The following is a 15681-nucleotide window of genomic DNA, read 5'->3' on the forward strand; positions in this document are numbered from 1 at the left end:
AAAAAAATTTAAAAATCGAGAATTTTTCAACCTGATTTATGTGCTCATTCCTAATTTCCCAATCCAAATTCAACTCAGAAGAATTAAAATCGAAGAAGTGACCAATAGCAGATATCAGAAGGAAGATTAAAAAAGATAAATATTTATGAGGGGATTGTAGATCTCAGACATCCAAGGAAGGATAAAAGCAGCATAGCTCTCAAGCCTGGCGAAGGCGAAAGCTCTCAGGCGGCCACTGCGAATGTTTGAGAAACAAGCCTTTCCATTTATCATCATAGATCCCCGATTGAAAATTGAAAACAAAATAAAAAAGCTCGAAACTAAAATAAAAGAAATTCAAGATATGTGTAATAACAGAGAAATGCAGCAAGCTTGTATTATTCAGAGGTGAGGCTGGAGCCTGGGGATGGATCGGCGGTGGAAAAGTCCCCAATTTATAGAGGGTCTGATGTCGAAATTAGGGTTAGGGTTCGCACGATCTGACGGCGGGGAATTTTGGCTCGGGTGTCATAAATCAAGGGTAGGTTTTTTTGTTATTTTAAATAAAATTTACCAAAATAACACCCCAACGTGTTTATTTTACGGAATCATATTGAGTTTTTTAAATAAAATTTTAATTGCTTTAAATATATTTTGACATATATAATTGGTTTTCATATCTTTAAATTGGCTTATTCGATTTAATTTCTATTTATAAAATATCGAACAGACCGAATAAAACAAAGTTTGTAAATAAAATTATTTATAGATTTTTTAAAATAAAATTCTAATGCTTTTAGCTTTTTATGAAAATTAAATTGAATCTTTTGAATAATCCGAAAATATTAATATTATTTAAAACTCTCTTTGTTCGATTTTTACCAATCTTTTATAAAAGTATTCAAAAGGAAACCGAATAAAACATTTTTTCTTAAAAACCCAAATTTTGAATTAAATCGGTATATTGGTTTTAAAAAAATTGTCCATGACTCCATCCGTAATTTTGGTAATATTAATTAATTAATTATTTATTTATTATTATTATTATTATTTATTTTAATAAATTTTTAAATTTAAAAATGTTTACATTATTACTATTATTATTATTGACAATTTATTTTATATGATGCATCATTATTCTCAATATCCATAAAAAAATTATTTGGGTTTTATAAGAAAACTCAAGGACCGAGGTTCGACACCCCCGCCCCTCGAAAGAAACACGTCGGAATGGGGTCTCAAATAGGGATGGCAATTTCCTCCGAACCCATTGGAGGATCCGATATCCGACCCGAATAGAAGAAGGTATGAGGGCTTTTTAGACCCGATTAAATAATTGGGTAATCGGGTATGGGGATTTTCGGGTTCGGGTATGGAGGCGGGTTTGATATAATCCGACCAACACCCGACCCGAATACCCATTTAAATTAATATATATAAATATATATATGTATGTATATATGTATATATATAGTAATTATATTTATTTATATTAAAGATTCATCTTCTCAAATCCAAGTAAATCGATACTTTTTCTTTTCTCTTCCCTTTCACTTTTACGTTTCAAGGTTTTACCACTCTTTTATTTTTTATTCAATTTCTCATCTTCTCCATTGGAAATTTTATTTTATGTTTGAGTTTAAAAATTGAAAAATACTTTATTTTGTTGTTCAACTAATAATATAAAATATTTTTAATATTTTGTTATTTTTTCTATAAAGTTTATTTTGCAAATTTTTATCATTAATAATTTCTTATTGTTCATTTAAATAATTTTTTAAATATTCATAACTTTATTGAAACAATTTAAATTTGAAAAAATTCAATTGTATACGATAATAGGGTATTTTGGTAGGGTATGAGTATCCGATAATCCGATGGGTGTGGAGATGAAATTCAATACCCGATGGGTATGGAGATGAATTTAATAAATGATATGAGGATGGATGTATGAAATCCGACCCATACCCTACCCATTGACATCCCTAGTCTCAAACCTTCAGAGTTGTGGTCAAAATACAGACTAGCATTGTTTCCATTCACATAATTTTTTCCTTCAGTAAAAATTTCTAAATAATTCGCATAATCTCGTCACTTAATCAAATTCCAACATAGAAATATCCAGAGCAACAAAACGTTTCAAACTGAAGATAAAAATGTCAAAACTCAAAGGGAACAACTTAAATTCTTCAAAGGAAATAGAGCAGAATAAACGAAGGCATCTGCATGTGTAGGTCCCGCCACTGAAACAAATCTACCTTAAAAGGCTCCCATAAAGATTTCTAAGCTGTTGCTGCAGACTGAGCAGCAATCCTCTTCCTGGCCTCCTCAATGATAGACAACTTGATACCTTTGCCCTTTGGAAGAGAAATCCAAGGTTTTGTCCCCTTACCGATTGTGAAAACATTGGCCAATCGGGTAGCAAACTCATGCCCGGTAGCATCTTGAACGTGAATAGTCTCAAAACTTCCTTTGTGCTTCTCACGGTTCTTGATTACTCCAACACGTCCTCTGTTCCTACCACCAGTCACCATCACGACGTTCCCAACATCAAACTTGATGAAATCAACAATTTTGCAGGTTTCAAGGTCAAGTTTGATGGTGTCGTTAGCCTTGATCAGCGGATCAGGATAACGAATCGTCCTTCCATCATATGTATTGAGGTAAGGAATGCCTTTCTTCCCAAACTGAACTGAACGAACTTTACAAAGCTTAAACTGCAGGGACATAAAAAGGATAACGTAAAGTCATATAATGTACAGAAACCAACACTACAAAAAAGAAATCTGCGCCAAACAAAAAAAATTGCGGACTCTGTATTGGAACATTGTTTGTGTTTCATCTGACCATCAAATTAATCCCAAAACTACAAATAAACTCCCAACCAGGTAAATAAAAAAAAACATTTGAATGCTATTTTTCAAAACTACAAATAAACTCCCAACCAGGTAAATAAAAAAAAACATTTGAATGCTATTTTTCACAAGATCGAGATTTTTGTGTTTCCTTGCCTCTAATTGCTTTTTCTGATGGCACCTATTAGTTTTCTTTATTAGTTGCGGTTGTTTGCTTCAGACTGACTTGGGCTTGCTCGAGACTTTATTGTTTTCTTCTTATTATGTTGAGATGTAGTTTGCCCAAGTACGCCTGGTGTATTTGTATTTAAACATTTTTTAGCTATGAAATTTTATTTACCGATAAAAAAACATTTCATCTAGTTTGAGGTTTCTGCAATCGTATACCAAAATCAGTATAATCTTTTATGAGTCAAAATTTGGGGGCCCAAGCGTTGAATGAGCTTAAGATTAAATTCCGTCCATAAATAGAAAAAAGCCAAGTAAACTTACTGGCATCTAGATCATACAAGTACCAATAAATTCACATATCTCGGGATAATATATCAAATGAAGTACAGTCATCTAAAACTAAAGAAGGAAAAAGAGAATGACCTTGGCCTCCTCATCCCGTATAGAGTGAAGACGGAATCGACCCTTGGTGTCATACAACAAGCGAAAATTTTCATTGGTCTTTGGAATAGAGACAACATCTAGAAAAAGGGATGATAAAATTAGACCAGTTAATTAATTAACATATCTAGATAAAGCAAAAACAGTCAAGTTACAACTCTAGACAAATATCTATCCATTTCAAAGGTGAACGCACTGTTCTTTACAAACAGAAACAGAAACAGAAACAGAAAATACATAATCGGAGCATATAATTTCTAATCGCCTATTACTTCATCCCCCAGACACCACGTGTTGGAACACATAGGGCACTAAAATATTTAAATTGCAGTATGGAGTGCATACCCATGAACCCAGAAGGATATGTCTTATCGGTCCTGACCTTCCCATCAACGAGCACATGGCGTTGCATCAAAATGGAAATGACCTCACGATAAGTGAGAGCATATTTTAACCTATTCCGTAAGATAAGAATCAAGGGCAAGCATTCTCTAGATTTGTGCGGCCCAGATGATGGCTTAGGCGCCTGAGTATATATATATATGCATAAAATTAAAATCAACCATAAACACACACATATATATAGATTTATGAAACCTGGTAATCTGACCAAAACACGTTGGAGGATAACACAACGTCCAAACAAAAGAAACATGGGACAAAAAAGGAGAAAGAATAACTCAAAAAATAAATGGGGACGAGTAACTTACAAAAGCACCACCAAGCTTGTCCAACATCCAATGCTTTGGGGCATTGAGCCTCTTCAAGTGTTTCTTCAAACCTCTGGCCTGTAATTAATTGAACAGCAATAATAGAAAAGACACTGGTTAACAATATCACAGATGGAAAAAAAATCAATAACTTCAATTGTAATTTTTTAATAACATCATGTTGAAGTTAAAGCAAAGCACCGAAGATGGGCTTCATTTCAGTGGAACAATGAATAAGTTTAAGATAAACTTACAGGAAGACCATTTCATTCACATACAAATAGCCGCAATTTTTTTCCAACCCAGCCTATTTACCTCGTCATAATGGGGAAAGTCGATGCATATTCCAATAACAAATTAAAATAATACGTTTCAACACTAACACAAGAGTTACAGTTTAACGTATTGTCATTCTTCTACTTATGGCTCTTTCACGATTCACAAGAGATACAGTTTGGTCCTAGATTTACATGGCCACAATAATTTCTAAAAGACACAAGGATTCCATGCGTTAAGCCACCAAGTTTGCCAGTTTCACGATAAACATTACAAAAAGAAATTCAAAACTACGAAAGAAAGCACAACAGAGAATCCTAGATCTACAACGTAGAACCGAAATCTGTACATCGGAGTCCAAAAATGCAGCTTTAACGGAATTTCTAATTTTCTCACCTCAAAATCAACGGGGAAAGAAATATGTAAAAATCAAGGCATAACATCATTCTCACATACAAGTTAACAAAATTTTCTGAAAATAATATAAATACTCGTCGATATAACTGACCATCTCGTTAGCAGCTGTGACAAGCTACAGCGCCGCCGGCGTCTTCTAGCTTCAATCCTCTTTCGACTGCTGTGAAGGCTCAAATCTTATAAAACCTAGTTCTTTCTTAAATGTGGGACCGAAGCCTTGTGCGGGGGTGCTTTGGGAATTTCAGAACTCTAGTCGGGGTTTGGATTTATTTTTTATTTTTTTCACATTTTTCTTTTTACAAAATTTCACGTGAAACGATCTCACGTATCAATTTTATGACATACATATTATATTTTGGTCTCTCAATAAAAAAATATTATTTTTTATGTCAAAATTATTACTTTTGTTGTAAATATAAACGTAGTTGTCTCATCTCACGAATAAAAATCAGCGAGATCGTCTCATAAGAAACTTAAAATTTTTTTTTTGCTTAAATAGTTGGGGATAAGTTTTTGAATAAAATTATACATCGATATTTACAATAATTATATCGTGAGATTTTGATAAATGTAATTCTTGTATTGCATTTTTTGTGTTTAAGAATCATTGTATAAATCTCGATATAATATAAGTCTGACTTTTTTTATAAAATGAACAATATTTATATGCATGTGGTTATAATATATATTTTTAAACAAACTTATAAAATATTTCAATGACTAATATTTAATTTAATCACCATATTATCGTTTATTTGGCTATCTTTTACTTAATTGGTCCCAAAATATATTTTGCTCGTTTCAGAATTCAAAAGATAAAAGCAGATTTAGTTGACTAGATTTTTCTGAGACAGTCCTACATATTCATATTAATGAGACAGATCGACTCGATCTATATTTAGAATGTAAAGTAATATTTTTGGCATAAAAAGTAATATTTTTCATAGATTGAGTCAGATATGATATTTTTCTTACAAAATTTACTCACGAGACGGTGTTATAAGAGTTTTTGTGATTTTAGTTTTGGGTCTGATTTTAGTTTTATTTTTTATATTCAAAAGAAACTCAACTAGATTCCTAAATTCACATATTTGTTATCCAAAGTTCAAAAAATTAATTAAGAACAAATATTTTGTAATTTAGCTTGTTTTTCAATATTAGGTGATACCCCGAACATTCAAAAGGTTGGCTAGGTTACCTATGGAAAATACTAATGCATATTTTCTGCTTAAATGTTAATTTTTCACGTCCTTTGTTAAGTGAAAGCAATGGCCCTATACAATAATGAGCAGGACACTATGCGAGACTCCTTGAATTATATGAATGAGTTGATGTGTTTTATACTTTGACGTAAAAAAATAATATTTTTTCATGATTCATAAAATTGATCCGTGAGACGGTTGTATAAATTTTTGTATAGAATAATTTCAAACGTAGTAACTCTATTTTTAGAGACTTGAAATCCCATTGCTATGCTTGATATTGACCATGAATTATTGGAGTAAAATATTAATTATAATACGAATCAATTACTTATATACACATATTCATCTACGGCCTTCAAAAACATGGCAGGGAGATCAGATCGTATGTATATACACATAATTATTCCTGGCTATTCACTCATGAATTACTGAATGAATCAAGATCGAAGCCTCGTCATTCGGTGGAGCTGCCACCGCAATCTCCGGCGTCGTCAAGTCAGCAACGAGATCATCGAATAAACCGCCGCCGCCTTCTTCTTCTGACGGGGATTTTTCATTTTCTTCAAGTTTCCCATCTTTTGGTTCCTCCTCTTCGGCGCTATTTTTCGAAACAAAAGCAGAAATCAAATCGCTTATCACCCCAGCACCGCTTGCATGATGCTGCTGCTCTTGTTCTTCGTCCCCGAGTAGACCTTCAACCCTATCTTCCATTCCTGATTAATTCTAGCTTCCTCTTCTCTTCTCTTCTCCAATCTTTCCGATCAAATATAGTATTTATTCTTCAGTTTCACGAGTGGATCGGAGGGGACGATATATATAATTTATAAACAGGGGGAGATGGTCTTTCACAGAGTTCCACGTTAGCTGCATGCTGTTTATCTTTATTCCGTTTCACCCAATCACGTGCATACATCTGACTGTCGATTAAAATTTCTCAAAGGTCGGTTTCTTTGAAATTTTATATTATTATTATTATTAAAATTTCTCAAAGTTCCGAATCACCCAATCACCTGCATACATCTATCGAATTTATTTTTAAAATGCTACTGATTTCCTAAATTTTTACATCCATTTCGAAACTCTTGCCAATGGACCATCCTTCCATTTCAAAATCATCTCGTTTTCCCTCATCCACCCGTTCTCGACCTTGTACGAACTCTCTACTTCATTAACCATTTGCTTCGCTTCAACCAAGCTTACTCGACTCAGCTTCAAGACAACTCGGTTCCCACTCCAAGATCACAACCTTTTGCAATATCTTCCCAGAGTTTATACCAAGAAAACAAATCGATCTTCGGCCCAAGAAAAAGACTTTCAATGGCTGTTCTTGCTTCTGCAAAATCAACCGAGAAACTGCTCTCTAAAGCTTCATAGAGAGCATTGTGGTGTCTCACAAATTTGTCAAAAAATGAACTGAAACTAGTACAAGTGTTCACATCCTCCACTTCTTCATCACCAATAATTACAATTCCTGCAAAATTGGCAAGTAAATCCTTGCCCATCTCTAGAAACTTCTTTGCTAAATGTCTTGGTTTCCTGCCCATGTGTGGAAGTCCCACCATGCAATTGAACGCCAGCCATTCTTCGCCTCGTCCACGTTTCTTCATTCTCATAAGCTCACTCGCAAGATCCTCAATACTCTTTTCTTCGATCTGGGGTTCTAGACCATATTTTCTTGAATGATCCAGGAGCCATTTCTTTGTTTTTCTAAAATCCCATGAAGGAAAGCATCCATCTTCTGATTTTATGGATGTTAGTCTCAGCTTCTTGTGCTTTTGACTCAAGGCTTCGATCATAGGTGGCCATTGAACCCCTTGTCCCAACTCAAAATCTACTACATGAATCGTTGTTACATAATCCGATACTGATTCCAGGATCTCCGAGTTGGCAACAAAATGAGCAAATCTTCCAAGAGGCAAGGCTTGATAGAACAAGTTGAATGCCACCACAAAATTCTCACTCGACTCTTTTCTCAAGTATTCACCGCAATCTTCTCTGGATCGGAATAGGCTATACGAAAAACGTTATAAGGTGCTTCCCATGAGGCTGCTTTTTTCGTTTATGGATTCGATGATCACCATATATAGCTAACTCACTTTCGCCCTTCTCAACAGCCTCTCCATAAGCCTTTAGTAGGTGAAGAAGACTGGATTCTTTATCCAGATTTATTTCATCCACTAACAAACATGCTTCTGAATTCTTGCTAGATTTCAAGGAAAAGCAAGGACTCCATTCATTTTCTTCCATTGTAAGCGACGAAGACAAGTAGCCTTTAGTATCATCTTCATCAAATTCACCATATAAATCTTGAAGATCGGGAAAATCATCAGAAAAGGTGGTTCCAATATCATCTTGCGATATCTTGTTGATTGTCCTCAGAGTACAGAGTAGAGTGCAAATCTGTGGCAACAGTACTACTTTAATAAGAAGGAATTAATTCGATTACAGATAATGACATATATGTATATAGTATATATGAAGAAGACACACTAGTTCATTGATCTCGTATGATGATGACAAGTTTGTTTATTTATTGCTAAGATCCCTTCCAAGTCTTCTTTCTTAATACTCCATTGTCCCAATAATCAATCAACAATGTCACGCCTTAAATTTAATTTATTATACTTTTTTTTTAACATAAAGTACCGATATTCATTTATCGATTGGTTATTTATAAACAAGTTTATTAATAGTTGTCGCTTCCTGTATGTATCTATTTGATACTTGATCTTTTATCTAAAGTTCATTTTTATTAAAAAAAAAAACTTTAGTTACTAAAAAAACTATAATCACATAACATAAAAATAAAAATTAAGAAAATCATCAATATATTTATATGTAGATTAGTACATGTAAATAAAAATGTAAAAATATTTATTAACTAAAAATTACTTTTATTTCTGCATAATCTACGTTTGATTTTCCTTTTCAAATCAAGAGATATTTCCTTAACTTTTCTTTGTAAATTTCAAAAAAAATTAATTCCTCAAAATAATCATAATATCTTATAAAAGAATTCTTCAAGTTACAGACGACAATAGTAGCTTTGCTTGATGGAGAAGTTTGGTTCATTCTTTATTGGCAAAATTGTTCCTTTGCCTTGTGGACAGAGGGAAAAAAGTTTAATAAGTAAGACGAAAGAGAAAAAAATATATTAATTAATTTCTATTTATAGCAAATCTCCATGATGCATGGATATCAAGAATAAATACAAATTAGTAGTAAGCTTATCTGTACTTCTATACTAACTGAAAGATGCACAGATGTTGAAACCCACTATTTAATTTAGTCTTTAAATTCGTGTGTCACACATTGTTTTTTTTTTTTTTTTTAAAATTACATTAACTCACTTGTCTTTAATGTTTGTTCATACAACGTTCCAAACAGTATATGCTAGTTCCACAAAGATTTCAAAAAGGCATAATTTTGATTCTTATTTTGGTTTTAAAATGATTGGTCAGTTGATTTCTTGAAGGCCGAATGTTTGTTCTTCACTATTTTTGTTACTTTGGAAGATTTAAATCACCCCATGTCTTGCATCTGATTTTAGCCTTTCTGTTATTATGAAATAAGTATTAAATAAAATCTTCTAAACAACTATAAATTAAATGAATTATTACAATAATTCTACGTACCTTAAATATATAATGAATTCTTTGGGATATGTATAACCGGAAGATGGTCCACAGGTTCATTAATTTTTGTGGAACGTGCAAGAAAAATAAATGAAAAAGACAATTCTTTTGCATTTAAACAAACTCAGCAAAAATACAACAATTCACGCAGAAGTGCACGTATGTATCAGTTGTCTTAAACAACTGCTGTATGGTATAGAGCTATATATACAACTACAATCAAACTATATTGCACAGAAATATAAAATCAACCATTTTTCCTTGGCGCCATTGAATATTCCATTTATTATTCTCGCTAACTGAATCATCTCTCAACAGGGCTCTGCACACCAATTCGACCTTGGTTCATTCGCTGCCGAAAAAATGAAAACATAAAAAATGTTGCATGGTCACGACCCTACGTCGAAAATCACATTTATAACAGCACAAGAGAGAAACAAGAATCAAAATTATCTATTTTTCCCTCTGACCGTTTTGGTCTTGCTCGTGGATACGTTCCTGTGCCTTTCGATAAAGTTCAACTGTATCGGCGTGGTTAGGATCGAGACAAAGAGCTGCCTCACAGTCTCGGAGGGTGGATGAGACGTCACCCATTGAATCATGGAACGCTGCACGAAGATGGAGTAGTTGTAGGTCCAACTTGAATGCTATGGCTTTGGTAAGCTCTGCAATTGCTTCTGCTTCCTTGTGGTCATCCATGTAAACTGAATACAACAAATCCATGCTTAGTCGCATCATAAAGCAGCAGAACAAAGGGAAAACTTAACAGGGGGCGGGCCTGATATACATCCCAGAAATCCCTTTATTTATTTGGAATTTATACGAGCAAGTATCTCTCCGCAGAGTACATTAAGGCGACCTCACACAGTGGCAAAGGGACACTGGTCTTAAGCATCTAACTGAGAGGTGTGTAAAATTGTTTAGGATATAAACTATCGAGAACTTACCTGCAGCACGATATCGATATGGATACGTTCTTAACGGATCGAGTCGTGTTGCCATGCCAAGATCACTTTTGGCCATCTCTCGATCACAGTATTCTGAACGTTTCTCATATGCCGATGCATTGTATTGCACCTTTTCAATTAACTTTGTCATCTCATCATATGCAGCTTTACGCTGATTTTTGAGATGGTATACACGTGCCAGACCTTGATGTGCTCTTGTATGTTTAATGTTCAATGCATTCATGTAGCAATCGACAGCATGGTCTAGCTTATCGACATCTACATAAACGCTTGCCAGATTACTTAAAGCCTGCACAGTAATAACATTAGGTTGCTAATATTTTTGCCTAGCCTATAAAAAATGACGACGACTTCGTCTAGTGGAAGAGAATACTTACTTGACCTTTCCTGAGGCCATCAGATGGACACCTGAGAGCTTCTTCTAGAAGCTCGATGACATAGAATGAAGATTTTGGATCTCTCGTGGTTTCAGATAGTACATATGCTTTAAGGAAAAAGGCTTCGAATGATCTCTGAATAGCGATAGATTCTTCGGCTTTTGTTATCGCCTCTGCACGATAGCCGGTGTCATATAAAACCCAACCTTCGTATACAAGTCTTTCGCTCTCAGACATTGCGTGATTTCGGGCCATTCTGAGACTTCTCATTGCTGCCTTGTGGCGGTTTAATCTACAATATATGAGCTACTTTTCAGCAAATCAGTAATACAAATCAGAGAGATTAAACCATAGAAAAATCTGATGGAAAGGAACTACTTTGCCAAAATCACATTTTCTCATAAAGAATCAAAGATGAAACTTCAGAAAATCAAACGTCCATAAAAGCATTCTGCAATACATGCTTATGATCAGAATATGATTCGAAAGGATCGAGCTTTGGGTAAAAAAAAGGAATTCATTTCATTTACAACAGTTACCGCAAGAGAAGGAGAGATTGGCGAAATCGTAAAAGGCTCTTTCCCGGATCATTGGCCAGCATTTGGTGAACAACAGCTAGAGAACCAATATCGTCTACCGAAGACCATCTGTCATAAAGTTGCATCCAGCAATCAGCTTGGCTCCACTGTTGCACATGATGGCATAAAAGTTCGACCAATTGATCACCATGTAATTTCCCATGAAACATCATATAATTGGGATCCAACGTCAAAAGAGCTCGAATATCTCTTAAAGCCCCATCATAATCCTCGAGGGAAATCAATAACCAAGCTCGAAGCTCGAGGCAGTCGGGAGATACCTTAAAACCAATGATCTTGTTGATCTCAGATATGGCAGTGCCCAGTTTATCCTCCTTCGCCACTACGACAGCTCTATACTTGTAGGGATACGAAAGGGTTGGGTTCAATTCTGTTGCTGTATTCAAATCCATCATCTTTTCTTTCCCGCTGCTATATAAAGATCGCTCTTGATACATCCACCCGGTGGGAGTATAGTCAGAAATGAGGGAGTTCAACAATTTGTATGCCTTGAACTTGTGACCACGCTTGTATTTGGCTCGTGCCACGCCGACTAAAGAATAAATGTGACCCAAGTTAACAGCCTCCTCGAACCATTTCTCGGCATCCTTATATTCCTTTCTTTCGAGCATGACACAACCCAACTGGTGAAAAGTAAGTTGCTTCTGCCAATTCTCGGTAGCACATTCGCCTTTTCTTTCCAAAAGCATCGCCGTTGTATTAGATTTCATGTCTTCTTCCATGGATACCTGGCTAAGAAAATTGTATAACAAAAATGAAGCATGTCCCACAAGTGCTAATCTCTCCCTAGCCTCGGAACTGCAAAAAAGCTTCACCACATTTGGATTTTGTAATGAATTTGGGAGTTCTCTCAAGATTAATTGTAAGCAAGCTGCCACTAAGAGATATGCCCCCTCTTCTAGCCCATACTCGATAAGAATCATAGCATTATCCATATCATTGACCAAAGACGCTAAATATGCATCACAGGATGATTTCATTCCATCACAACAGAACCGATTAGCCAAAGATAGTAGCTCCAGAACGACGTTTGGATCAAATGAATCCACCCTATTTGTCCTGCTGAATAACTCGGCGGCTCTCATAGCCTTTGCAGAAATCCCATTTTGTGAAAAATATATTCTTTCCCTCCGTGATTCAATAAAGCTACCATATAACATTGTTTTAAAAGGTCTTGAAAGAGAGGAAAATTTGAACCTATTACATTTGATCTCATCATCACCGATACAAAACCATATATCATAATCATCATCATCCATGTCATAATCTTGACCCACTGAAATTGAACATTCTTGATTTTCTACATCTGATTCTATTTTCTCACCTTCTTCAAAATCTCTGGGGCATGAACAAGGGTCGTTTGAAGATTCGGGATTATATCCTGAAAGCAAAGAACTCCTCGGGCACTCCATGCTCCACCTGCAACAATCAATGGCCGATACTCCGAACAATGCATCCTCCCTCCTCTCAAACCTCAACCAAGACGAAAGAATAACTTTAGAATGGACGTCAACCGCATGTTGTCTAGCTGATCTAAGGCATCTCCTAAACAATTTCGGTTCAGGCAAGCCCTTAAAGATCGAACATTGTTCAATATATACACCAGATCTATCAAATTGAGGGCATTTCTCAAGTTTCCGATAAACATCAGCTAAAATCTCCACATTATCAACAAATTTAAGACAAGGATCAATGCTGGGTTCGATGAAATCTATCTGAGGAAGCCCGTAAACCGATAAGGCCTCCTTTAAAACACTTGTATTCCCATTATTACCTTGAGATAAACTCTGATTATGTCGATGGGATTTCGACCTAATCGAATTTACCCTTAAATGCTCTTGCAAATGCTGAAAGAACTTTTCTCCCACACCAGTTCCAGCGGCTGCTCCGCCGCTGACACTGGAGTTGATGGCGCACAATTGGGTCCCCTTGCATCCATCTACCATATTCAAACTACGCATCGAATTGAAAATATGTTGCTGCATTTTCCTCAATCAAATACAACCCTACAACGTAAACAATAAACCAGAAAAAAGAGAAGAAAACATTAATAGGAACCAAATACCAAACGATCAAATCCTCCACACCTGCAAACTTTCGCACCGTTGATCAGGGAAGCCAAAAACTTCGGAAAAACAAAAATTGATTCTGAAAGCAATTTCCTTCTATTATTTTCTCCTTTTCTTTATGGGTTTGGTAAAAAAAATATGGTACTTGATGATTGCTGATAGGAGGGACAGCGGCGGTGGCGGCCGTTAATCTCAACGGCCACTCTTCTCTCACCTCTCTATGAATAAATTATGTATCTATATACGCATATATCCACAATTTTTTTTCTCTTTTTCTCCCTTTCTTAACTAACAAAGCTGTCTCTTTTCTTCGAGCTGTCCCCGATTTATTATTTCACCCGTTAGGAATGGAGAGCCGCTGAAGAGAAAAAGCTGTGTTGCAATAATTTTTTTCACATTTCCCGTCCCGTATCTTTCGGGGAATAACATACGATGATTTTTGGACACCTCCATCCTTCGCGCGTGGAGTGCAACTCCTCTGTTGATTAAATGAGTTGGGGCGAATGATCCATGGGGGAGAGATGGCGGGATCGCGGGTGACAAGAACATGGGGTGGCACCACTTTTAGAAACGACAACGTTGTGCCGATGAAATAAGTGGGCTGAAATGTTGGCCCATTTTCTCTTATCGTACTCTGATTTTTTGATTTTGGGCTTTGACAACGAGGCCCTTGTTTAGAAACATAATATGTCGGTGTGGACCTTTCAAAACCAAAAACAAAATAGGTGTGCACTAACATTATGGACCAGTTTAATTTTAGTAAATTTTATATCATTAATAATCATCGTATTCTAATAAAATAATCTTTTTTTATGTTTATCTATATTTTTACATTTTTAATATTAATATCACAAGAGAATACGAAATTATCAATTATGTTAAAATTTATTAGAGCTTTGATTTTATCACATTTTATTTTTGATTAAATAAAATAATCAATTTATTTAGTCAGTATTAGATTAGTGTAAAATAGAAATCCTAATTTTGCATATTAATGAATATCATTCGTTTTTTTTTATACACAATAGATAATGTGATAGATGTATATTTTTCAGAGAAGAAGCGAAACCTCAGTCCTAAACGAGGAGTATGTCTCTTGCGAGCTGGTATCACAATTCTTTATCTGTGAGACGGGATCAACCCTACCGATATTCACAATAAAAAGTAATACTTCTTAGCATAAAAAGTAATATTTTCCATGGATGACCCAAATAAGATATCTGTCTCACGAAATACTGATCTGTGAGACCGTCTCACACAAATTTTTGCCCTTAAACGAGACGGAAAGCTAAAAGCTCGTCAAATTTTGGAGACTTATTGGCTGTTGCGAATGATTGTGACTAGGATGATAAAAATAATAATATAATTATAATATAATTTAAACATAATATACATCTCTCACATTATCTATTGTGTATAAAAAAATTTATATGACGGTTTTTGGACGATATTCAGACTGAACTCGTGGTTGGTTTCCGATCAAACCGACCGATCAATTCTTGTTCTGAAAACTCTGGTTCGAAATACTTTGATACACATTAAAATAAATCAGGTATGCGGTAAATTGAATAACCAATGGATATTATAGTTTCTTGGTTACAATTGTTTGTTATAGTCTTCTCATAGATTTACTTTTTCATATGTTGTACTTGTGATGGTAATTTCAAATATGGATAATAGCCAACATGGTCATGTAAAATTGTGTTTTTTATTTTATTTTATTTTGGTCACATAAATCAGGTTATGTTTTGGTTATAAGTCATTTTCTTTATTGAGTGTTGATGTGGTAGTCCCCAGACAAATCAGTATTTTTCGACGTTATGTCAGCATTTCATTAAAAATTAATAAAAATTAAAAAAAAAACTTACATGAACAAAACTCAAAATTGAATAATTACATCATCGAAAACACAAAATGACCAAAATTACATGATCATTTAACTATTTTAATTCTTAATGTATCTTAAATGTTATGTTTGC

The 15681-nt window shown here is 34.7% G+C and overlaps 3 protein-coding genes and 1 non-coding gene across 4 annotated transcripts; all 4 read right to left on the minus strand.

The window, feature by feature from the left end:
- Positions 1–159: 159 nt before the first annotated feature.
- Positions 160–281, minus strand: LOC142530229 (small nucleolar RNA SNORD14). The gene has a single exon (XR_012816070.1). It is a non-coding gene; the product is annotated as a small nucleolar RNA SNORD14 (small nucleolar RNA).
- Positions 282–2099: 1818 nt separating this feature from the next.
- Positions 2100–5091, minus strand: LOC142529124 (small ribosomal subunit protein eS4x-like). Its single transcript, XM_075634523.1, has 5 exons — positions 4941–5091; positions 4157–4234; positions 3792–3972; positions 3429–3526; positions 2100–2696 (listed from the first exon to the last, which is right to left on the minus strand). The coding sequence occupies exons 1-5, from the start codon at positions 4941–4943 to the stop codon at positions 2262–2264; spliced, it is 795 nt and encodes a 264-aa protein (XP_075490638.1). The 5' UTR covers positions 4944–5091; the 3' UTR covers positions 2100–2261.
- A 2174-nt stretch (positions 5092–7265) lies between these two features.
- LOC142528535 (protein NODULATION SIGNALING PATHWAY 2-like) lies at positions 7266–8710 on the minus strand. Its single transcript, XM_075633581.1, has 3 exons — positions 8701–8710; positions 8147–8468; positions 7266–8064 (listed from the first exon to the last, which is right to left on the minus strand). The coding sequence occupies exons 1-3, from the start codon at positions 8708–8710 to the stop codon at positions 7266–7268; spliced, it is 1131 nt and encodes a 376-aa protein (XP_075489696.1).
- Positions 8711–9777: 1067 nt separating this feature from the next.
- On the minus strand, positions 9778–14263 carry LOC142528680 (ethylene-overproduction protein 1-like). The gene is made up of 4 exons (XM_075633774.1): positions 11574–14263; positions 11035–11326; positions 10637–10946; positions 9778–10393 (listed from the first exon to the last, which is right to left on the minus strand). Exons 1-4 carry the CDS (start codon positions 13616–13618, stop codon positions 10143–10145), a joined length of 2898 nt encoding a protein of 965 aa, XP_075489889.1. The 5' UTR covers positions 13619–14263; the 3' UTR covers positions 9778–10142.
- Between the last annotated feature and the right edge of the window lie 1418 nt (positions 14264–15681).

This window comes from Primulina tabacum, chromosome 16 (genome assembly GCF_025594145.1).
Source record: "Primulina tabacum isolate GXHZ01 chromosome 16, ASM2559414v2, whole genome shotgun sequence".
Taxonomy (NCBI): domain Eukaryota; kingdom Viridiplantae; phylum Streptophyta; class Magnoliopsida; order Lamiales; family Gesneriaceae; genus Primulina; species Primulina tabacum.